We start from the raw sequence: 24,290 nt of genomic DNA, 5'->3' as shown, positions 1-24,290 counted from the left end.
CCATGTAGGTTCCAGAGATCGAACTTAGGTCATCTGGTTAATACTAAGCATCATAATTAGCTGAGCCATCTCAACAGTCATAGGTTTTTGTTGTCAGTCTGTTCCCCCCTTAGTCCCCTCTCCCATCCCCCTTTAATCTCGGAGACCACCCACGTCTAGGGTGGGGGTGGGTAGCAGTTACGTAGAATGCAGCAAGGTGGCAAACCATATTGTTTAAATAAGAGATCTGATTTGGTGTGTTTTGACACACCAAGTACAGTGACTCTTCAGAAACAAGATGTTCTAGGCCTGTGCAGAAGGTGGCAGGACGTCGGGACATCCTTCTAAGAAGGTTCATAATTTCATACACTCACTACATCTTCTTTTATCTCTTTTTTTCTTTTTCTTTTTTTTTTTTTTTAACTAGGAAAATGAACATTTGAAAAAGTTCCAGGTCACATGGGAACTGCATAACAAACACCTGTTTGAAAATCTGGTCTTCTCAGAGCCACTTCTCCAGAGCAACTTGCCAGCACTGGTGTCTCAGATCAGGTATTTGGTCTTGACTTGGATTGTCTCTTCTGTGATTTTATGTGTGTGTTCATGCTTGTAAACCACTACATATGGAAGTTCACAGGGCAAAGAGATAGACAGAAAGCTCTAAACCTAAGATTATAATAAAATTAAACTTTTGTTTATTTGTAATTTGTATTTTATGTGTATGAGTATTTTGCCTGTATGCATGTCTGTGCTTTACATGCTACAGAGCCTAAGGAGGCCAGAAGAGGCAATTGGATCCCCTGGAAATGGAGTTTGAGGCAGTTGTCAGCCGCCATGTTTGTGATGGGACTCAGACTCAGGTCCTCTACAAGAGCAGCCAGTGCTCTTTACTGCTGAGCCATGTCTTCAGCCACCAATTAAACTTTTAAGTGCCTCATAAATAAATAAAGGCTCCAGCAAACAGTGCTTTACCTTGACAGGCCTTGGTTTAGTCATGGATGCTGGTAGGCTTCTTGCATTGTGGTTAAGGAGGATGGATAGAAGAGTAGGAAGAACATGGAGTTCAGAGTCCCTTTGACTCCCCTAGGCTTAGATGTGCTAACATCTAGGTTTGTAGACTGCCTGTGTCACCTTTCACCAAGAGAGCTGGTGAGTGATTCTCTGCCGTCAACAAGATAAGTGCACAAGTGTAGAACTCTCTAGTAGACATTTGTTGGGGTGAACTATGCTAAATGGAGATATGCAGTATGGATAAGTGTTTGTCCTGCAGCCAGCCTCTCCTTCATCAGCCATCAGAGCTAAGGAGCTACCTTAGTATCTTCTTTTCTTGATTTTCTTACCTGTTAAAATAGAAGCACAGTCCCACAGTGTAGACACACACTAATAGTAGCCACCTTTATTTGCTTCAGTCAACCTCATTTTAAGAGAAAGAGCCACCTTAGAAGTAGTTGTGTAGGGTAGGGTGCTATGTAGAACTGGTATGCTTTTTGCAGATTTACTAGTTTACTCAGCCTCAATTTGCTTCCCAGCCATTCTTTCCATGTCCACTATTGCAAAGCATTTGATTCAAGGCTGTCAAGATGTTTCAGCAGGTAAAGGTACTTGCCACCAAGCCTAATTACCTGAGTTTGATCTCCAGGACCCACATGGTAAAAGGAGAGAAGACACCTACATGTTTGTCCTCTGATTTCCACATGCAAGCTATGGCTCATGGATGTGTGTGCATACATGCTTACACACACACACACACAAATTTAAAAGTCAGAAGCATCCAGTATACTCTTAGAGGGTATATACTATAAGAGGGTATTCTATAATGGGAATATCTGAGTGCAACCCTGGTAAAAGGAAAGGAAGCCAAGCTTAACATGAATGTGCATTTGCCCAAGTTGTGAGGTTCACTGAATTCACCCATGCCTCCCTTGGGGCTAGAGTAAGTCTCACTACCTGCCCATTATTTCTTTTCCTGGTGAATATTGTATTTGATGCATTTGTCATCCTGTTGATTTCCATAGGCTGACAGAAACCATTTCTTTTCTTGGCCCATGTTCAGAATATTTTCGTTTCTTCCTATTACCCTCAAGACCTAAGAAGAAATGAGGTAAAGGAAAGAGGGAAAACAGCATGGCCTCTTAAGGAGTTCTAGTTGTTGCAGAAAATGCTATCCTTTTGTGTCCCACCACAAACTCATTTGTCAACCCCAAGAATAGTTTATACTTGAATTTATAGTGTACAAGTATAAATTTAATAACTCATTTTCCCCACAGAAACTATGGAATACATAGTTCTATAGGCCTATTTAACTTGCAAAAAAAAAAAAAAAAAAAAAAAAAAAATATGGGGTGGGCCAGGCATGATGGCACATACCTTTAGTCTCAGTACTTAGAAGGCAGAAGCAGCTAGATCTTTGTGAATCCAAGGACAGCCAGGACTATGTAGATGAACCTGCCCCAAAAGGGAATGAACAAAAAAATTGCTAACTTGTGTAAACTATGCAAACACACATGTAGCTTAATAGATTATGAGATGACAGCCTATGGCCAGCACTTAGGTTTATTTATAGTGTCTTTTGTATTCTTGCTAACATAAATTATTTTAGAGGCCAGTCTAATCTGCATAAGGAATTAGGAAGTTTCAGGACAGCCAGGGTTTTTATGGTAATACCTGTCACAGAAATACAGCAGCTGGGGTGGGAGGTTTTCAATGGATAAAGAGGTTTTGTGCAAACATGAGGACCTGAGTTTGAAATCCTAGCACCTACATAACAGTTAGATGTAGCCATGTGTACCTATAACTTTGTTATTGGGTAGAATACAAGTGAGTCCTGAGTTTGCTGACCAATCATTGTAACTGAATTGTTGAACTCCGGGTTTAGTGAGGGATTTTATCTCAAGCCATAAAAGGCAGACGTGACAGACCCAAGACAGCAGGCCTGCTCTGCCTGCCTCATGCAGCCGGCAAATGACCTTGCACACACAAAATAAGTAAACTGTCTGCCTTAGGGCCATCCTTATTCATAGAAACTCAGTTTCTTTCTTAGCTTTCCAATACTGACAGAGTGACAGAATGCTGCAGGGATCAACTTTTGAGAAGGAAAGGTTTGTTTTGGCTAGCCATTTCAGAAGATTCAGTCCATCACAGAAGCACTTGGCAGAGCGAAGCTGCTCACCTTGTGGTAAGCAGGTTGTGCCAAGCAGAGACAAGGATTCAGTAATAAAGTACATCAAGTTTCCACCTGTTCTGGTGTGTAGCCTAGTAAACCCTGAACCCATGTGTAGACTAGTCCATTGGTAAGGCCATAAGGCCAGAGCCCACATGATCCAGACATCCATAAAAGCCCTGCCTCTGAACACTGCTGCTCTGGGAACTAAATCTTCAACACGGGAACCTTTGGGAGATATTTCAGATTCAAATCGTAACAGTCATAAACAGAGCACAAGAAAGCTACTTGCTTTATTGGGCACTTTATTAGGATTTACATACTATACAATTTATTTGCATATTATACAATTCATCCACTTAAAGTTACAATTCAGTGTCATTTGACTTTAAATTTTCTGATAAGTGTTTTACCATTTTTAGTTATGATTAAATAACTTAGTTATATTTACACTTAGCTGTGTATTTACAAAATGTTTTCATTTCTTCAAATAGAAGTTCTCTTTTCTCCTTGTCTTTTGAGAGCCTTTTCTCTGAGTTCACTTTCTGTCTTGCCCCATTTTCCTGGTAATGTACTAATTAAAGAATCAGGCTGTTCGTCCTATAGAGGTGCTATGGGAATGCTCTGGTCACCTCATTCCATCACCTATGCAATCTGCTGGGTCCCTATCAGTTCCACTCATCTTGATTCTGATAGTCTGTATTTGTAACTTGGAATAGGTAGAAATAGAAGAAGAATACTTGGAAAGAAAGGCAGGGTGCAAGTTTATGGTATCTTAGTTACTTTTCTTTCTATTGCTGTGATAACTAAAGCAATTTACAGAAGGAAGGGTTTATTTGGGCTTAGAGTTCCAGAGACATAAAAGTCCACTGTGGTAGGAAAGCATGGCAGCAGAAACAGGAATCTGAGAGTTTCCATCTCAACCATGATTACAAAGCAGAAAGAAAATTGAAAGTGGAATGAGGCTTTTAATCTCAAAGCTGTTTGGTCCCTAGTGATGTACTTCCTTCAGTAAAGCAGCACTGCCTAACCCTCCCTAAACAGCACCACCCACCAGAGACCAAGTAGTCAGATGCCCCAGATTATGGGGACAGTTCTCTTTCAAATCATCATACATGGGAATTGGAATTTCTTTGTTGGTTTTGTTTGTTTGGTTGGTTGGTTGGTTTTGTTTGTTTTTTTTTTTTTTTGGAGACAGGGTTTCTCAGTTGTAGCCCAGGCTGTCCTGGAACTCTGTAAACCAGGTTGGCTCAGAAATCTACCTCACCTTTCTCTGCCTCTTGAGTGCTGGGATTAAAGGCGTGTACCACCACTGCCTGGCTTGGTAATTGAGTTTTATAATGAAGATTAGAGTCAGTTCAATGAAGGACAAGACTGGCAGCAGTAGAAATCAGGAGAAAACCTCTTTGAGGGCTACAACATTGAACTGTTCTCGAAACCTAGGGTGATGTCAGGCATTGGTGCAGAGCCTAGGTGGACACTTGTGCAGGTGGCTTTGCCACCAGTGGATTTTTTGTGAATTCCCTCTTTTTACAGTGTTGACATATGTGACCTACCCTGTCAAAGAAAGTGAAAGGAAAAAAGTTTGGCACCAATTTCTGTCCATTTCTATCTGTGAACAATTTTTTTTTTTTAAATTAAAAACAACTTTGTTATTTTTATTATTTAACCACTATGGGGAGTGGCAGGAGAAATGGCTCAGTTCTTATGAGTGCTGATTGCTCTTCCATGGGGCCCAGGTTCAATTCCCAGCACCCACACCATGGCTCACAACTGTCTGTAACTCTAGTTCCAGGGTACTTGAAACCCTCACATGGTCATACATGCAGGCAAAACACCAGTGCACATAAAATAAAATAAATTCATACAAAAAAAATCCTACTAGGTTATTACAGATAAAATCGTGAAATGGTAGGCACTTGCATAACAAATTTTTATTGAACGTGTTTCGGTCATAACTTTCCTTGACATGAGTGTGTTTCCCACTTCAAAATAAATGCATGTGTATAATTGTATAACATTTGTATGTTTTATATTTGTCATTAAACATGTTTTCTCTGGGTCAGTGTATGTTAATAAGAAATGTATATGTAGCTCCATATGCTATAGACTTAGTGTATTTAGAATTCTTGTTTCTTTGACCAGGTGTTGTTATTTCTTTAAGCATCTCCTTTATATGTGGTTCTGTTCAGAGTATTTCTGTATATATCTTTTAAGCCCAGGTAGCATCCTTGCTGTGTAGTATGCTTTGTGAAAGGAGGTAATAAAGTTAGACAATAGTGGCAAGATTCTGTGTCTGCCTGGAGCTTCTGGACTCTTCCTTTGTGATAGGCCTTCTCCCTCCTAGGCTAGGAACCACCACTCATGACACTTGTAATGAAGACACATACAGCACCTTGCTGCAGAGGTACCAGCGCTCTGAGGAAGAGTTGCGCAAAGTTGCTGAAGAGTGGCTGGAGTGTCAGAAGAGGATCGATGCCTATGTGGATGAGCAGGTAAATGTTGACCCAGGGCATGGCCTACACTCTGAGGCTGTCATTGTGTGGCAGCAGCAATTAGGTCCTCAGCAGGGTTGTACCTACTGTGTCCTAATGGAAGACCTTGGGATGTTACCAGACCTTTCAGGTCCAGCAGCCATTTATCAATCATGGTGCTGTTGAGAGCCCATTCTTTATCTAGAACTGTCCAATAGAGAACAGACATAAGGGCAGAGGGTTGTAGGGCAAATGTACCTGCTGGACATGGGCCTGAAGGGGATATACATCTCAGAGGAGGCACCACGCATACTGTTAAGATACTTCTGCCATTCATCCTGGCCCCTGCCTTTTCTAGAGCTTCCGGTGAAGCCAAACAAAAGAGGCTTTAGGTTTTAAAGGTGCTGGTATGAGGAGTAAAAAAGAAATGGCAGCCTAGTGTGTGTGCAAGACAGTTTGTAAACAGATGTGAATAGCTATTTTGGGTTGAGATACATGAATTCCATTTAAATACTGGCTGAGCCCTTCCTCCTCTCTGTGGTTGGAAAGAGGGTTTCTTGAGAATTTTATAAAACTCTCTGTTGACTAACTTTGACCCTCATGTTATCAATGGACTAGTTCCATTTTTGTTCCTCTATGGAGTTCACTGCTGCTGAGCTTGTCATGGTGCTAGAGGCCTGAGAGACCTTTGATTCTGCTGTGATGTGTCCTTGGCCTCTGCGTAGTCTATTGTCTGCACAGTGCCCTCCCTGCTATTTTAGACTGCTGACCCTGTGGGGAAAGCAGTTACTGCTCTCTTCTTTCTTTAGAGTGGGTGTGGCCCTAAATTACCTTTTTGTTTGTTCTTATAGACAGATTTACAAGGCTGTTCTTGACCTGAGCAATAGATTATAGTTTGGGGGACAGACCATAGCAGGTTAGCTGCAGAGTCTGCCTATGGATTGGGGGAGGGAGGAATGTGAGAATGGCCAGGCTGACAGGCACAGTATGGGTAGCTGGCAGCCCAGTTGGACAGAGGCAACCTCAGAAAAGGGACCAACAACTCTCCTTCCTCTCAGCCCTGTATGCATAGCAGTCTGCTTTCTGAGCCTTGCTGTTCTGGAAGGGCCAGAGCGGGGGCTAACTTCTCCCTGAGAATCTGCCTCCTAGAATCCTAGGAAGACCCTGACAGTTAACTCAAGGGTCAGCTTTTCATAATGACAAGGAGAGAATGACAAAAAAAGAATACTTAGTTTTACATGAGCTTTTCTATTTTATACAAAATAAAAGTTTCTTTTCAATATGTAATTTTGTAAAAGCAGACTGCAGTGCACTGTGGACAATGAGAACTCTGTAGAGAATATCCATGGTATCAGAGCATGACTGTTTTTTGAGGTTATCAAAATTGGGGAGAAACAGTAAGGGTTTGGGTCATCACTACTCTGAAACAGTGAAGCAAAAAGACACTCTCAGTTTCCCATCGCTGTGAGAGAATACAAGTTTATCATGTGTTTGTAACAGGTCTCACTCCATAGTCCATGCTAGCCTTAGAATCATGATCATCTTGCCTCTGCCTCCTGAATACTGGTTAACAGCTCTGTGCCACCACACCTGGCTTGAATCACCAGCTGAAGAGGAAGATCTCTTGACTTTTGCTGTGTTTTTGAAGTGGCACATGGCTGGAGGTCATGATGTCGAGGAGGGCTCTGGGGTCCTAATGTGCACTTCAAGGTTATGCTCCAGTGACCTAGCTTCTACCAGGAGATAACTCCTCAAAGATTCCTTCACCTTCCAAAGTTACTGTGTGCTATTGAACAAGCCTTCAGCATGTGAACCTTATGTGGACAGTCAAAAGCCAGATTATAGGTGGCTGGAGAGATGGCTCAGCAGTTAACAGCACTGGCTGTTTTTTCAGAAGACCCAGATTTGATTCCCAGTACCTACACAATACCTTGCAGGCATCTGTTACTCTAGTTCTAGGCTAGCCAACACACTCTTGTGGCCTCTGTGGGTACCAGGCATGCATGTGGCATACAGCGGTACCTGCAGGCAAAATACTCATACACATAAAATAATAAATTAGTATAAAAGAAAGAATGAAAAAGAACCAAACTGAAGCACCAAAACCAGTCTGCACTTGCCTAACTCTTGTCATCATGGTGAATGATACATGGAAGGGGATAAGGAGCTGGAGAGACACAAAGTGCCGCTGCATTTAGAGCTTACTTCTGTCCCCAGGAAAGAAACATTGAAGTCAGTTAAGGTTACAAACCACAAAAGGGCTCTAAAATCAGAGGCATCTCAGCATACACTATAATATCACGGGAAAGTTACATTGCAGCTGCTCTGGTAAGCCCACCTAGGATGACTCCTGTCTCCTGTAAAGGGTTACCACCTATACTAATCTGGGTTTTTGCTACAACAGTGAGCTAAACCCATGCAGCAAGCACCTTGAACTTTGTGTGAAGAGTATTGTAAACTTGCTGTGGGGACAGCTGGCAAAAAAAATGCCCGTACAACAGCAGCTAGTATCTGCTTTGGGCCCCACAGTACTGCTGGTAGTCTCAGCATTGACTGAGAAGCTGCTGCTGATCTCTGCTCTTGGGGATTCAGGAGAGGTGTACAAGCTGGCCTGTACATGTCTTAGTTCTTGGAATGGAAAATGTGCCTTAGTAGGTAGGCAGATGTTTGAGGTTTCTTTGGTTATTAATCTTTTTCAGATTTTCTTCTGATTGTTTTATACTTCATATTAAAATTTTTTAAATTGTTATTATTATTGGTATTGTGCATAGACAAAGAATAATAATAGGAATAGTGTTCTCAGTACTAGGAAGGTCATGTATATGGGTGGAGCAGACCAGCTCCAAGCGTCCCCAACCAGGCTTGTGGCCTGTCAAGTGCAGGAGAACAAGCACTTGCTTCCCTCTGCACAGGAAATGTACCCTGCTCTCCCAGGTGGGGGGGTTCTGTTTCTCGTGGGAGAAAAGTACTTGTGATAGTATTATGACTGTCAAGTAAGAGGCTGAAATGCAATAGCTGGTGACTCATTCTCTGGGTAATCTTTCTTGTATATACATTTAAAAAAAATATTTAAAAGGCTTTTCCTTGAGAATGTTCTATGTAGTTGTTACTAAGTTTTTTGATTGTACTTTTATATCTCCTTTCTAGATGACAATGAAAACCAAACAGCGCATGTTAACAGAAGACTGGGAGATTTTTAAGCAAAGAAAATTAATTGAAGAACAGGTAAGGTTGACAGGAGAGAAAAGTGGCACTTTTCTCTCTAAGCATGCTCTGTGTTACAAGATACCAATGAAGACCATTGATAGCTCCTGCCAGAATTAAAGTCATTATACACAGTGATTTTACTTCAAATAAACTGACTGCATTTACCTATTTCTTGGTCTTCCATATACTTGTTTGAAAAGACTAATCTCAGTGGGAATTGTGAGAAATGGTACAAGGACCCATATTTCCTGAGCTCCCGCTTTCCCTTTGGACCAATTAGCCAATTGCATCGTATTGATTGAAGTTGAGCTCCCACAGTTGAAACAGAGGCCTTTCTGCCTGTGTATCCTGATAGAACCAGTTAAGTTCTGGTGCACCCTGCCCCTTTGAAATCCAGATATCTGGTTGTCTGTCAAGTTTCGGTGCCACTTCTAGGCACTTCTCTAGTCTTCTCCACATACCAATCGCTGTTCCTCGTCTCTGACAAGTACTGAGCACCCAGAGCAGACTGAGTAAACTGGGTGTCTGCAACAGTCCTACCTTCTGGTTATATGCAAAACTGCAGATGGTATGTGTCTGCGGGAGACCAGAATATTAAGGGGATGGGTTTCTGATGCTTTCTTCTTTGTTTGACTGGCCCTTCCTACATACTCCAGGGCTACTGCCCTGTGTTTTTGGTTTTGTCCATCTGCAGAGGATGGGCCTCTTGGATTGTAAATGAGTGTGATTACTGTCATAGTTGAAATGTGGTCCATGAAATGGGAGAAATTTCTTACAAAATTAAGCCATTGTTTTATAATTTCCTCTAGTTAACTAATAAGAAAGTGGTAACTGGTGAGAACAACTTCACGGATACCAGGAGGCACATGTTATCATCGTCTCGGTTGAGCATGCCGGACTGCCCTAACTGCAACTACAGGCGAAGGTGAGCTAGACTGTCCTGGTGCTACTGGCCTTCAGCCTACACTGAAACAAGCAGAGGTTTTAACCCAACCTTCATCAGAATTGGCTTTCTTGGTAACTGTCCTTAATTCCCAATCAGATGTGCTTGTGATGACTGCAGCCTCTCACACATCCTCACTTGTGGTATCATGGATCCCCCCGTCACTGATGACATCCACATTCACCAGCTACCACTCCAAGTGGATTCTGCTCCCGACTATCTAACTGAGATGCGCCCACCTAGTGTGTCATCAGCAAGCTCAGGGTCAGGTTCCAGCTCTCCCATCACAATTCAGCAACATCCCAGACTCATCCTCACAGACAATGGCTCTGCACCAACTTTGTAAGTTGTGACTTTATAATAGAGTTTCAGAAATTATTGAATAATGAGAAATACAGATAGCAGTCTACAGAAGAATGATCACCATTACAGTGCTTTTTATAAAAAAGAAAAAAAAAAAAAAAAGGATCTTTCAGTGTATTAAGCACCTGTTAAAACATGAAATCAATAAACCCAAACGGATACTATTTTATAACCTGAGAAAAAAAATATGGTGACTTTATAATTGCCAGTTGGTATGCAGGGAAATGTCTCGCAGTTCTGGTCTCATTTTCTCATTCTGCCTGAGGTGTACAGTGGCTGTTCATCCTCTTCATAGTCAGCCCAGTGTTCATGCTTGTTCCATGTCTTGCTAAGAACTCAGATCACTTTAGCAAGCAATTGAAAGTTTGTGTTTTCTGTATTCCTACATTATAAGAAGTGCATTTCATATTAGCAAGTGGCTGTAAACTCCATTGTGACCCTGTCATTTGCAGAGGCTTATAAGTTAGTTTGCACATGGATGTATAGTTTCTTTTTCTTTTTGAATGGATGGGTGGGTGGGTGGGTTTTTGATATAAGGTTTCACTAAGTAATCTTGGCTGTCCTAGAACTCATTTCGTAGATCAAACTGGTCTCATACTCAGGTACACCTGCTTTTGTCTCCTGAGTATTGGGATTAAATGTGTGTGCCACAACGTCTGCCATTTTGTTTCTTTGTTTGTTTGTTTTTGTTTTTGAGACAGTTTCACTATGTAGCTCTGGCTGCCCTGGAGCTCTCTAAGTAGGCTGGCCTCAAATTCACAGAGATCCATCTACCTCTGCCTCCTAAGTGCTGGAATTAAAGGGCATATGCTACCACACTGGGCAAATGGTTTCTTAAGTAACTTGAACATGAAGTCATCACTAGCCCTGCAGAGGTGCTTGTGTTGAGGGATTGTTGACTCTATCTGGCTGCACATGATTCTTGAATTGTTCACCTGATGGAGATGTTTGCTCATCGTACACATCATTTGGATTTGTCATGGTGGCACTCATTTTTTTTTCTTCCTTCAAAATTTTTCCTTGTCTTCCAGGTGTCAATGAATTAATATTTATGGTGCTGTGTGGATAGAACCCAGGGCTTTATATATGCTAGATGAGCCCTGTACCACTGAGTCTTATCCCAGCCCCAAATCCAAAGTAATTCTAAAAGGACTGAGCTGAAGTCCATGGTTGACTTTTCATTGAATAAAGTTCTGATGCTTGTGCTCTCAGGCCTTAGGCATTTGAGGATTTCTCCATTAGCTGTCACACAGATTCTATGGAATTGTAACATGCAGGTGAATCTGTTGAATTGAAGCTAGGAAATTGCAAATATATCATACTTTCCCACTTATTGTCATCATCAAGTTTGGGCTTTGTTGTGTGATCACTAGTAGACCATCGGCTACAGGAAAGAGCCTTTGGCCTGAGGTTGAACTGCCCACTATTGGTCTGGGCAGCTTATGTCCTCCAATACTATAGACTCCCAACAGCTTGTGATTAATGTCTTCCAAATACCAACCTTTGTGATTGAAAATCCCTATGACTCTTGGCTTGCATTTTTTTCCTGTTGATTTTTTGCAACATCGTTTCAGTCCTTGCAGTACAGTGCAATCTAGGCCTTACTGGGGTGTCATGTGTGTGCCAAGGCTGAGTTGGACACTTCATTTCAGTTAGTACACCATGGCAATGGCAACACTGCAGTAAATCTGTGTTGGCCAAGACACACACTTCCTTGGTGGTGGGTGCTTTTTTCTTCTGTTGGTAAGCTTCAGGTATTGGTACGGTGTTTATCAGGCTCCTTATTTTGAAAACGAAAGAACTCAGGAGGCAGAGGCAGATGGATCTCTATGAGTTCAACACCTGTTCTACATAGTGAGTTTCCAGATAGCCAGGTTATGTAGAAAAATCCTGGCTCAAAACAAAACAAAAGAGAGAGGGGGGAGGGGAGGCATGGGAGACAGTACAATGTGCTTGGTAATCCCGGACCTTTTCTTAGGAGGCAGACCACTGTTCCTTAGCAAATACTGGGTGTGCGCATGTCTGGTCATCCCTAATCTACAGCAGCTCTTCTCATACTTTAAGAAGTTATTTTTAAAGTGGCCTCCACCTGCTTAAGTTCTGGGTTTTGGTTTTTTGTTTGTTTGTTTGTTTGTTTTGTTTTGTTTGTTTTTTTTTAGTGAGCATGTCATTTCTCATTGCATTGATGAAGTTGATTGTCATAACTGACTTGAGTGTAGCTAGCTTAATTAGCATTTGTTACATAACTATGTGTGGGAGTTTTGGTCAGCTGGATATTTTTTAACAACGTGGTGACTGTAAAATCAAACACTAAAGACCTGAAATTGCTCTCTGTAACTTATCGTTTTCATAAAAGTGACGTCTACTTGGGGTGGCACTTGTATTCCAGGGCTTTTCAGAACAAATGAAAGTATAATACCAATTCATCTTGATCTCCTCAGCATTTCTACTGTGGGGCATTCTTTCCCATCATTCTCCATGTCACAGATGTTACTCATCCAGGCTTTTCTTTGTGTTCAGGTGACTAAGAGGTGTTAAGTAGTGTGAGTGACACTGAACACTCTTCGTGAAAAGACCCATGACCTTAGAGGAGATGTCGTGTTCAGTGGGGGGTGCTCCTCACTGTCCTCCCCAAAAGAAGGGCCTCATGGTGACCGTCTCTGCTTGCCTCAGTTGTAGTGATGATGAAGACGTCGCACCATTGTCAGCTAAGTTTGCTGACATTTATCCATTGACTAACTACGATGATACCAACGTGGTGGCCAACATGAACGGAATCCACAGCGAACTGAATGGTGGTGGGGAAAACATGGCCCTGAAAGATGAGGTATGGGTGTGGCTTTTTAACGAGGAGGTATGGGTATCAGTAAATGTAGGATGTGCTGGTCTTTACATTTCATTTATGTTACTGTTGTTTTGAAAACTAAAGCTACAGAATGCTACTTTTTAAGTCCCCTCAGGTAAGCAGCACCAGCCATAGTTCTTCAGAAGCTGATGATGAAGATGCTGATGGTGAGAGTAGTGGAGAGCCCCCAGGAGCTCCCAAAGAAGATGAGGCCCTAGGAAATGGTAACCCCAGTACAGAGGAGAGTAAAGTGGACACTCCACCTCCTTCCTACCCAGCACAGCAGGTAGGATTTTCCGTTTCATGTTTCCTGTTTTCCTAAAGGTCTCTTACTTTGTGTGTATTTTCTGTAAACAGAAACAAATAATGCTAATTCTAGCAATTCCTAAAAATAAAACTATAGAGAAACAAACATAAAATATACAGCTCATATTTTTCTTCCTGTTGCCCAGATCTGTAATTGCCATTAGTTTTTATAACACCCTGTGCTTGGGGAAATGTTTTTTGCTTTTCTTCCTTTCTTTCCTTTCTTTCTTTCTTTCTTTCTTTCTTTCTTTCTTTCTTTCTTTCTTTTGTTTTGTCTGTAGAAGAAAGACAGGGGTTTTATTATTTGTGTTGGAGCAGTTCTCACTCTTGGTTGGTCTTGAACTCATTACCCTCCTACCTAAACTCAAATGCTGGGATCATAGGTGTGTGTATATTCTCACACCCAGCTTCAGTTTTATTAGTTCAGTGAGCATTTTTTAAATGAAAGGGATAACAAATGGAGATCAGGAGTAACTAATGTATGTGATTAAAATAATAAAGGTGATCTCAAAAGGAATAAATTGGGAAATCTTGTCATCATCTACTCCCCTATCTGTGTCCATCACCTGTGCACCTTCAGCCCCTATGCCCAGTTTCATTATGTGCAAATGCAAACATTTACTCTTTCCTGTCTTAGAAAAAAAGGCTACCAGGGGCTGGAGAGGTGGCTTAGTGGTTAAGAGCACCGACTGTTCTTTCAGAGGTCCTGGGTTCAATTCCTAGCACCTACATAGCAGCTAACAACTGTCTATAACTCCAAGATCTGAAACTCTTACACAAATATACATGTAGGTAAAACACCAATGCAAATAAAGTAAAAAATGAATACATTATTATTATTTGGGAGCTGGAGAGATGGCTCAGAGGTTAAGAGCACTGGCTGCTCTTTCAGAGGTCTTGAGTTCAGTTCCCAGCAACCACATGATGGCTCACAACCATCTGTAATGAGATTTGATGGCTCTTCTGGCATGCAGAAACACGTAGGCAGAATACTATATTCATAATAAATAATCTTATAAAAAAGAAGAAGAAAAAGAAAGGCTACCTTGCTTTTCACTTAACGTGTCTCTGAAGAATATGCTCTGTAGTCTCTTCATTTTTGTAACTTTTAAGTTTTAAGTTATTTTTATTATTTTTAATTATCTGTTTTAGTGTGGTATTGTGCACATGATGAGTGCAGGTGACCAAGAAATCCAACAGTGTCTGATCCCTACGGAATTAGAGTTATAGGTGGTTGTAAGCCACTGGATATGGGTATTAGGAACGGAACTCAGGTCCTCTATTAAGAGCAGTACATGAACTGATGAGTTATCTCCTCAGGCCCTGTTTTTTTATGTTTTGTTTCTATGACTATTGTTGTATTTTAGTTTGTTTTTTATTGTCTGTTTGTTTGAGACAAGGTACCATGTAGCTTAGACTGTCCTTAAACTCCTGATCATGTTGCTTTTACCTCTCAAATGCTGGGATTGCAGGTGTGTGAGAAATTCTAAGGACTTGAGTTTGGGCCTCACCCATGGTAAGCAAGCTCCCTGAGCTATATCCCCCATTTAGCCCTGTACCTTTTTTTTTTTTTAATAAAGATTTTGAGATTCATTCATATCCCCCCCCCCCCCAGTACTATGTGTTGAAACTAAGGCTTCAGGCTTTCTAGATAAGCACTCTGATCCTACTGACCTTACTCTGTTCGCCTCCTATGGAGGTACTGGGTTTGTCTTGTTTTTAACCTTATTGGCCACCTCTTGTGTTTCTACCTTTTGAGCATTACATACTTCTCAGTTAGATATACCTTATATATCTTTAACACCCTGTTCATAAGCAGATGTGTCCATAGAATTAATCTGTCAATGAATACTGGGTCAGAATGTTACCCAGGGCTCCCAAAAGAGTCACAACATAGCTTTGAAGTTTTGCTGATATTCATACAAGAGAAGTGGTAAACCCTGTCGTTACCTTTTATTTACTTAAGGGCTGTTTCTTTTCTGTCTTGTTACTGTGTTGGAAGAGTTCTTTATATACTGGGTAGAAGTTCTAGTTTACACTATGTTCTCAGGTCTGTGGTGTATTTTTATTTTATTGATTTGACTATCTGTACTGAATGCTGGGGACTGAGTTTAGATCCTCACACCTGCTTTTGTAAAACACAAGGTTTGGTTTTGTATTTTTTAAGATTTAGTTATTTATTATGTATATAAACTGTTGTGCTGGCAGGTATGCCTACAGATCTCATTACAGATGGTTGTGAGCCACCATGTGGTTGTTGGGAATTGAACTCAGGACCTCTTGAAGAACAGCCAGTGCTCCTAACCCCTGATCCATCTCTTTAGCCCCCAAAGTTTTTGTTTTAATGTATTCTAGTTCTGTTTTGTTTTATGCAAAACTGTTTTGTTGTAGATTTATCACTTTACCTCTGACTGACACTGTGATCTGTTTAATTCAAAATCTTATTTTTTATTTTGAGACCGGGTTTATCTGTGTAACCCTGGCTGTCCTGGAACTCACTCTGTAGCCCAAGCTGGCCTCAACCTTGGAGGTCTGCCTGCCTCCCTGCCTGTCTGTCTCTGCCTCTCAAGTACTAGGATTAAATGTGTGCACCACCTCCCAGTGACTCAGTGTTTCTTATGGTGCAAGGTTAGACTTAGAACCATTTTTTGGAAAGATCATGTTTTCCCATGTTAAAAATTCAGGCCTACATTGTACTCTGTTCATTGTCTCTATGTTCATCCTTGTCCCAGAGCTCACTTAACTGTTGCTCTATGGAAAGTTTAAAATACAGTAGCGCCTGTCCCCCAGTCTGGTAGTTGTATGTCTTAGTTTTCTTCTGGTGACCAAGACAGCTTATAGAAGAGCTTATTTGGGGCTTATAGTTCAGCAGCTGAGCCCACGACTAGCATGGTGGGAAGGATGGCAGCAGGCAGGCAGACATGGTGCTGGAACTCATAATTAATTCCTCCCTGAGCATGAGGCAGAGGAAGAAAGAAGAGGGGAAAGATAGCTGAGAATGGCGTGGGCTTTTGAAATCTCAAAAACACCCCAGTTACACATTCCCTCCAACAAGGCCACAACTCCTTCCCCAATAGTTCCACCAACTGGGGACCAAGCATTCAAATGTACGAGCTTATAAGTAGCCATCTTTTTATAGTAGCCCTAGATGGGTGAAAGAATGAGGGCAGAGTCACCAAAGGGTCCCATCTCCTATTGCCACCGTTATAGAGGTTAGAATTGCAGTATTCAGATTATCAATTACTGAAAGAAGTATTTTGACATTAGATTTGGGGGTGAGGGGCTGCGATGGTGTGAGAGGTCCCTTCTAGTTCTGCTAGTTTTTGATATACATACATTTTTACACAGGGGTAATTTCTTTTGTTTACTGGGGTTCTCAGTCTCTCTGTCTCTCTCTCTCTCTGTCATCTTCATTCTGTTTTGGAATTTATTTCTTGTTAAATTTTTGTTGAAAGTTTTTCAATTCTCTGAACAAGGTATTATTCCTGCTTAGACACTATTGTGTGCCAATTCAGTGTGTGGGCCAAGAACCACTGTCCACTGACTGTCCTATTCTGGAATGTCTCATTTTGTGTGTGTGTGGGGGGGGAATTGAATGGTTTAGATATTAGAGCAACTTTATATTCTGATTTTTCTCCTTGGGGTTGCTGGGGTTTTTGTTTTGTTTTGTTTTGTTTGGCGGGGGTGGGGTGGGGGTGGTGTTTTGTTTTCTGTAGTCATTTTTTTGCTGCTAAGTAGCTATATCTGTATCACATTGTGAGAGAACTGCTGTTCTGTTTCTATTTTTTTGTTTTGTTTTGTTTTGGTTTTGGTTTTTCAAGACTAGGTTCTCCTGTGTAAACAGCCTTGGCTATCCTGGAACTTTTCTTTGTAGACTGAGCTGGCCATGAACTCACAGAGATCTGCCTGCCTCTGCCTTCCAATTGGTAGGATTAAAGATGTGTACCACCATGCCCGACTGTTTCTTTTTGTTTTTACCTTTGCTAATTTGCTTTATTGGGTCAATCCCTGCTGCTTTATCTCTCTGAAGGTTCCTGTGTGTCCCAACACATCTGTGTGTAGTAGATTAGAGAACATTTTCCTTGCTTACCTTGTACTCCAGTGAACTTTGCTTACCTTCGTGTACTTCCTTTGGAGGCAATACCTATGTGTACGCTGGCCTCCTAGTCAACCATTGAACTTTGGATAGTTTAAGGAGTATTCACAGCTTTCTCACTTCTAGAGTCTCCCCAATGTGTTTCTAGCTCATTTACTTCCCAGTACAATCCCACTGAGACTGCTGGGGAAAGAAAGAAAGGAAGAAAGAAAGAAAGAAAAAGAAAAGACGTTACTACGCTTAGGTATGATGGAGGTTTGTTATAGATACGGGGGGGGGAGGGGAGGTGTAAGCATAGTCAGAGGCAGGGGCAGCTGGGAGAGTCCAGAGTGAACATGACCCTCCTTGATCCAGGCCATGTGAGAAGAAGATAGGGAGGGGAGAGGAGAGCTAGGAGAGTAAAGAGTAGCCAGAAAGGCCCAGCGACCAAAATGGATGGATTATATAGGGAAGGGCAACTGGGGGAAGAGTATGCCAACCATCAGGGAGAACCTGGTAAGCATGTCTGCTTTGATATGTTTAGTAGGCACCTTAGGTCTCGGTTGCAGGTTTGAGACCTAACATCTACTTCTGTTGGCTCTCTCTGCTGGACACTGAGCTGCTCTCCTTGGTAGCAGGGCTTCTTTAATTGTCTCTGGTCTTCATGATGCATGCTGCTCCCTGCACTAGAACTAGAACAAGGAAAGACTCTGGCAGGAAGTCCAGATTCTTCATGTTCTTCCCTGAAGTCTGGCTATCTTACAATAAAGACTTAACAGTGTTTGACTTTGGCTGAATTCTAGAGCCTGAAGTGTTTTTACCTTTGTCATCTGTGTTCAGTTTCTCGTTTGCTTTGATAAAGAAGTGTCAGTGGTCTCTTCATTCTGCTCCAGCTAGCATCCTGTCTCCTCTTCATGGTGGAAGTTTCATTGCAGCTATTGATTGAACAGTAGGAGCCCAGCAGAGTTCAACTACCTGGTGATCCTGTTCCTCTTAGGTCCCAGTTCCCTACTAGCTTCCTCCTAATATCTTTATGGAGTCCCTTGTTTCTGCCCAGTTGGGTCCCTAATCAGTGCCTTCCTCCTCTGCAAATACCTTCTGGAAAATGAGGCTCAGCTCTCCCCTCTACTGCCTTCATTGTTTCCAGTTCTGACATTTGTACCTTTCGCTGTGTGGACTCTGGTTAGCCCAGGCTGAACCCTGAATCTTAGTGTTTGCTCTGTAGTATCTAGCTGACTACAGCTTAATTTATGCCATTTTTTGTTTTACATTAAACAAGTACTTCTTTTCTATTGTTTTAGGCGGAACAGACTCCAAACACTTGTGAATGCCATGTTTGTAAACAAGAAGCTTCTGGTCTACCAGCATCAGCAATGACTGCTGGAGCCCTGCCTCCTGGCCATCAGTTCCTGAGCCCAGAGAAGCCAACACACCCTGCGCTGCACCTGTACCCCCACATCCACGGACATGTACCCTTGCATACTGTTCCACACCTGCCTCGTCCACTCATCCACCCCACCTTGTATACTGCACCCCCCTTCACACACAGTAAGGTAAGCCAGGGTAGGAAGGGCTTTGAAGTCACTCACAATGAGTTCTGACAAGAGCACATAACATACAGGAGTGGGTATCCTGATCCATGTACAGAGTAGCAACTGCTCCTGATTCAGGGGGCTGCAGACATTTACTTTGGCTGTAGTCTCTGAAGTCCTTGTAATGTTGAACCTTTACAGTGTGTAGGAAGCAAAAAATCCTGATTTAATCACTGGAGTTAGAGAGTTTTCAGGTGATATGCTAACAGGTTGAACTCCCGGATTCTTGACAAGAGTCCATTTTTCTACTCATAGCCTGACTCTTGCCTTAACATAATAGATAAAATGAGTTGAAAATAGCTTGAATCCTCTGATGTTTTCTGGGTATCTTTAGCTTGAAAACCATGGCCTTGTCAAATATGCAATCCTAAAGAAAAGCTCAGTATCCAGCACAGAGAAACCCTATTATCTGAGGCTCTGGAAATACAGCTGTAGGGCAGAGAAGAAGTTCCTCAAAACCCAGCCTGCAAAGATCCTTCTTAGTTAAAGCAGTGAAATTCTAAAAAGTGCTCAATTTTTGACTTTCTCCTCAAAGAACCTCATGTATATACCTAATATCTTCAACTGTAAGATGTATTTAGAGAAATTGTCCTGAAATTCCATGTAGACCAGGATTCCCTTGAACATGCAGGGATCCTCCAGCCTCTACATTCACTGTAGGTATGCACCATTTCCAGCTGATTCACTCCTTAGCCTGCTTTGCCTCTTGAGCTACTTTTCACTTGCATAGTGGACTCACCATAATGCTGAGATTTTGTTATATTAATTTTTATGTTAGTTATGGTTCCAAGTTTGTATTAATCAAAGATATAATCCCCCCAACTATATTAGTTTATTTAATACAGTGATTCTCAAGTACGACAGAAAAGGAGATCGTGACATTGAAAGGGCTTAGTCCTCTGGTGTCACTCTATGATATGGCAGGTCTGGCCAGTAAATGGGTTGGTTCCCTGTGTGTTTTTTGGGGAGGGGCTCAGGTAGTAGGTTAATAACACAAAACGTTTTCAAGTATGTGATCAAAGCCAGGCTTTGTTGGTGTGTTTTGTGGCTTGTGCCCTCCTTTCCTCTAGGTTAATGTATAAGATGCTGACCACTTTCTATTTTTTTTTTTATAAATAGAGCTTTTTCCTAATTCTGAAAAAAGATTAAAGAATACCCAGTGTGTATTTTTTTGTTTATTGAAAGTCTTTTTTTTTTTTTTGTAAATCCCAATAAGTTAATCAAAGTGTTCCCCAAGTGTACTGGGAACACTCTTCTCTGCTGTTTACCTGTTTACTTCATTACTTTGGCTTTCCCCCTCCTTTATTGTGTGTGTGTGTGTGTGTGTGTGTGTGTGTGTGTGTGTGTGTGTGTGTGTGAGAGAGAGAGAGAGATCTTTTGCCTGCATTTGTGTGTGTACCATATGCATGCAGTACCCATTGAGGTCAGAAGAGGGTGTTATATACCCTGCAACTAGCATTGGAGAGAATGTAGGAGTGTTTTGCGTGCAACTATGTCTGTGCCCCACCTGTGTGCCATGGAGGCCAGAAGTTATTGAATCCTTTGGAACTAGAGTTTATAGACATTTGTGAGCCAGGGTGTGGGTTCTGGGACTCAGACTCAGATCCTCTGGAAGAGCAGCCATCTTAACCTACCTTTTTGAAGATTTGTTTATTTTTATTTTTTGTGTATGAATGTTTTGCCTGCACACATATCTGTGTGTGCTTGATGTCCATCGAGGTTAGAAGAGGGCAATGAACCCCTTGAACTGGAGTTTATAGATAGTTGTAAGCACTATCTGGGTCTTTAGAACTGCAGCAGGTTTCTGCACTGTCTGTCTAACCCCTGACTCTGTCGTTTTTGTTGTTGTTGTTGTTGTTTTTAAAGGAAGTTATAGGTCTCCTATAAAAAGGTAAAAGAAGACAAACATTTTTAGCACCATTTCTGTATCTGATAGCCATTCCTTTGACCCTGTTAAACTTAAGGCCACAGGTAAATGCAAAAGATTCATGTGTAGGAAGGCAAATGCAGAGGTCTAGCCACACATAGTAGATCCTCTGGAACTAGAGTTACAGGCAGCTGGGACTTGCCATGTTGGTGCTGGGATTCAAACTGGGGTCCAGTGCTTTTAACCACTGAGCCATTTCTCCAGTCCCACACTGATCAATTTTAAGTATATCTGTTGAAGTCCTTTTTAATTGTGGAAAATATGATGCTGTTGATAGGCTTTTGGCTATAACTCAGTTGTAGAGTGTTTCCTACCATGCAGAACGCTATGATTCCCAGTGTGGAGGAGGAAGTATGTGCAGGTGATGAAATACTTCATTTATATCTGGTGTAAAAACATTGGTTTCTTGCCCAGCACATGCCCAGCCTTTAATCCCAGTGGTCAGGAGGCAGAAGCAGGCTGATCTCTTTGAGTTTGAGGCCAGCCTGTGGTTTACAGAGCTAGTTCCAGGACAGGCTTCAAAGCAATACAGAGAAACCCTGTCTCAGAAAAAAACAAACAAACAAACAAACAAAAAAAAAAACACATTGGTTTCTCTAAACAAGCTTGTATTTTTGTCTTACCAGGCCATGCAGAATTGGTTTGTATAATTTGAATTAGGCAGACTTTACTTGAATGTTCTGGCTATGACTTGTTTAAATACACAGTATGTTAATAGCCCACAGAATGAGTAGAAAGACCTTCTAGAAATAGGACAAGCTTTCTAGAATGGCACAGGCATTTCTTTAGTTCCCTTGAAGATTTTTCAGAAGTGCCGAGTGTGGTGTCTCAGTATAACCGAGAGTCAAAGGGTAGGTGCTGTGTGTGGAGGATAGCCATACACACTGAAGCTCTTGGGCCAGCCTGTGTCTCTGTCCTTTGCTGCCTTGTTTGGCATTTCTACTGTGGTAGAGTCACAATTGTGTGTAAGATTTAATGTCATGGTTTTAATTTATACTCTGGCCATTGTGAATAAATATTTTGCATATAAGATGTTTAGGAAGACTATTATGAAGATATAATTTTCTTAAGATTAAAAAAAATTACTGATTTCTACACCAATGATATATTTATCTGTTAAGATAAATGTTATTCAAGTACATGTTTTTAATGTCTGTCTTGTGTGCTGGTCCTGTAAATTTGTTATTAAAATACATTAATCTATTAAAAAACAGATATGTTATATAAAAGTTAAAAGAAATGACAAGAAAAATATTAGAGAAAATAAAATACAGAATTCTTGCCTAGCTCCACACAGTGTTGATTCCAGCAGAGGCAGAAGGACCTCGGTTAATTTGAGACCAGCCTGGTCTACATGGTAAGCTCTACAACAGCCAGGGACTACAAGACAAGACCCTGTCTCAAAAAACCAAGATGTGGATGTTCCCTGTGAGCTAAAGAAGATTGTGTGTTCTGCATTGGGTAATCTGTAGAAGGCATTATATCCATTTGCTGCTGTTCATTTCATCCTCCCTGATTTTCAGTCAGCTTGATCTGTCCATTTTTAATAAAAGGGATTAGAAACGCCAACTATGGAAGAAGATTCTTTTATTTTCTCCTTGCAGTCTTCTCTATTTTTGTTTCACATATTTGTGTACTTTGTTGTTATAGGCTCATGTATACCCTTGTTTTATTTTTGGTGCTGTTTTACTTGATCTGAAATCTGTTCTGTTTGAGACTAGTACAGTGCCTCCAGTTTTTTGTTTAATGTTTTTCTCCAAATCTTTTTCTTTCTAGTGGTTAAGTACGCATAGCCTAAACTTTACCTCTTAACTATCTTTAAGGCTTCCGTCAATGGAATCAGATGCATTCCTAACATCATAAAACTGTCATTGCCATCTGTGGTTGTAACTCTTCATCTTGTGGAGTTGGAGCCTTTTTATCTATGAAGCAATAACTCCCACCCTCACCCCCCCCCCCCCAGCCTTGGGAACCACCATTCTGCTTTCTGTTTCTGTAACTGACTACTCCTTCATTAAGTGGAACTATTCCTGAGAGGCTTAATTCACTTAGTTTGATACTCTTAAGGATCATTCACATCATATCATAGAATTTCCTTCCTTGAGTGATAATTTCATTATATGCATATACCACACTTCTTAGTTTGTTTCTACTTTTTGCCTTTTGGGACAAATATTTCTGACCATGGATAAACAAGTATTTCTTTAAGATTGTGCTTTCGATTCTTCTGAAAATATGCTGTAATTGTTGGATTGTATGGTAACAGGACTGCCATACTGTTTACCAGCTAGACTGTGCCACTTTGCAGGCTTCCCTATCTATGGTGCACAAGAATTCTTTTTCTACATCCTCACCAATTTCTGGTATTTTATTTATTTTGATAGTAGCCATTTGATAGTTGTGAAGTAGTATGACACTCATCTTTGCTCCTTCCTGCTGAGCAGATTATGTGGAGTTATGTGCTCCTGGCCTTCCTCCTCCTTTCTGCGACATTGTCCTGTTTGTTTGTTTGTTTGATTGATTGTTTGTTTTGACTGCCAGTGCCACGGGCTTATGATGAGCTTTGCAGAGTCTTTTATACAAGTCTCCAGCTTTGTTTTCTTTCAAGATGGTTTGGATTATTGTCTTAGTCACTGTTTCATTTGCTGTGAAGAGATACCATGACCAAGACAAGCATTTATTTGGTGGCTTGCTTATAGTTCCAGAGGATCAATCCATTATCATTCGAACATATGAACTTATGGGGGGGGGGCATTCTTATTTAAACCACCACAGTTATGGACTCTTTAAGATTCTGTGTGATATTTAAAATACTTTTTTCTGCTTTGCAAAAAACATCATTGGTATTGTGACAGATTGCATTAAATCTATAGAAGGCATTATAGAAGACATGGAAGTAGTACATATTAGCAGTAATCTTTACTCATGCATTCTCTCACTTTGGTTAATTCATAAATATTCTATTCTTTTTATGCTATTCTGATTTTTAAAATATTAATCTTCTGTCTTGGTGTGGGGCTGAATTTGTTTATTGGGTCTAACCATTTTTTGTTTTGTTTACATATGAAATTTCCTATAAAATTGTATCATCTAAACAATTAAGTTTTCCTTTCCCTCACCTAAGTACCCTGGCACTAGTCACTAATACTGTATAGAATAGTAGTGTTAGAAGTGTACTCAGGCATTGACCCTAGGACCTAATGGCGTGTATGCTACGTAAGTACCCCATCCATAATTCTGTGTCAGTAACTGTGCTTCCACTGACATTTAGATAATTTGAGCCTTTTTTTTTTTTTCTTTAAACTGTCCTAGTAAAAGTTTGCCAGTTTCAATTAGTCAATTTTGTCTTTTCAAAGAATGATCTCTCACTTTCTCTACCCTCTCTCTCTCGAAACATTCCCCCCACCCCATCTTATTTA

The 24,290-nt window shown here is 41.0% G+C and overlaps 1 protein-coding gene across 4 annotated transcripts in view; it reads left to right on the top strand.

Annotated features, from left to right (window-relative positions):
- Fam193a (family with sequence similarity 193 member A) overlaps positions 1 to 24,290 on the top strand; it is a 114,987-nt gene that overhangs the window by 59,106 nt on the left and 31,591 nt on the right. For all 4 annotated transcript variants that reach the window (XM_051200406.1, XM_051200405.1, XM_051200408.1 and 1 more), the window contains 8 exons: positions 407 to 531; positions 5,487 to 5,634; positions 8,761 to 8,838; positions 9,630 to 9,745; positions 9,863 to 10,105; positions 12,800 to 12,953; positions 13,078 to 13,257; positions 18,654 to 18,905. In XM_051200406.1, coding sequence (XP_051056363.1) covers positions 407 to 531; positions 5,487 to 5,634; positions 8,761 to 8,838; positions 9,630 to 9,745; positions 9,863 to 10,105; positions 12,800 to 12,953; positions 13,078 to 13,257; positions 18,654 to 18,905 — 1,296 coding nt within the window. The remainder of the gene's footprint in view (positions 1 to 406; positions 532 to 5,486; positions 5,635 to 8,760; positions 8,839 to 9,629; positions 9,746 to 9,862; positions 10,106 to 12,799; positions 12,954 to 13,077; positions 13,258 to 18,653; positions 18,906 to 24,290) is intronic.

Source organism: Phodopus roborovskii, unplaced genomic scaffold (assembly GCF_943737965.1).
Source record: "Phodopus roborovskii unplaced genomic scaffold, PHOROB, whole genome shotgun sequence".
In the NCBI taxonomy this organism is placed as follows: domain Eukaryota; kingdom Metazoa; phylum Chordata; class Mammalia; order Rodentia; family Cricetidae; genus Phodopus; species Phodopus roborovskii.
The sequence above is the reverse complement of the archived record's forward strand: the minus strand, read 5'-3'. Positions and strand labels throughout refer to the sequence as shown.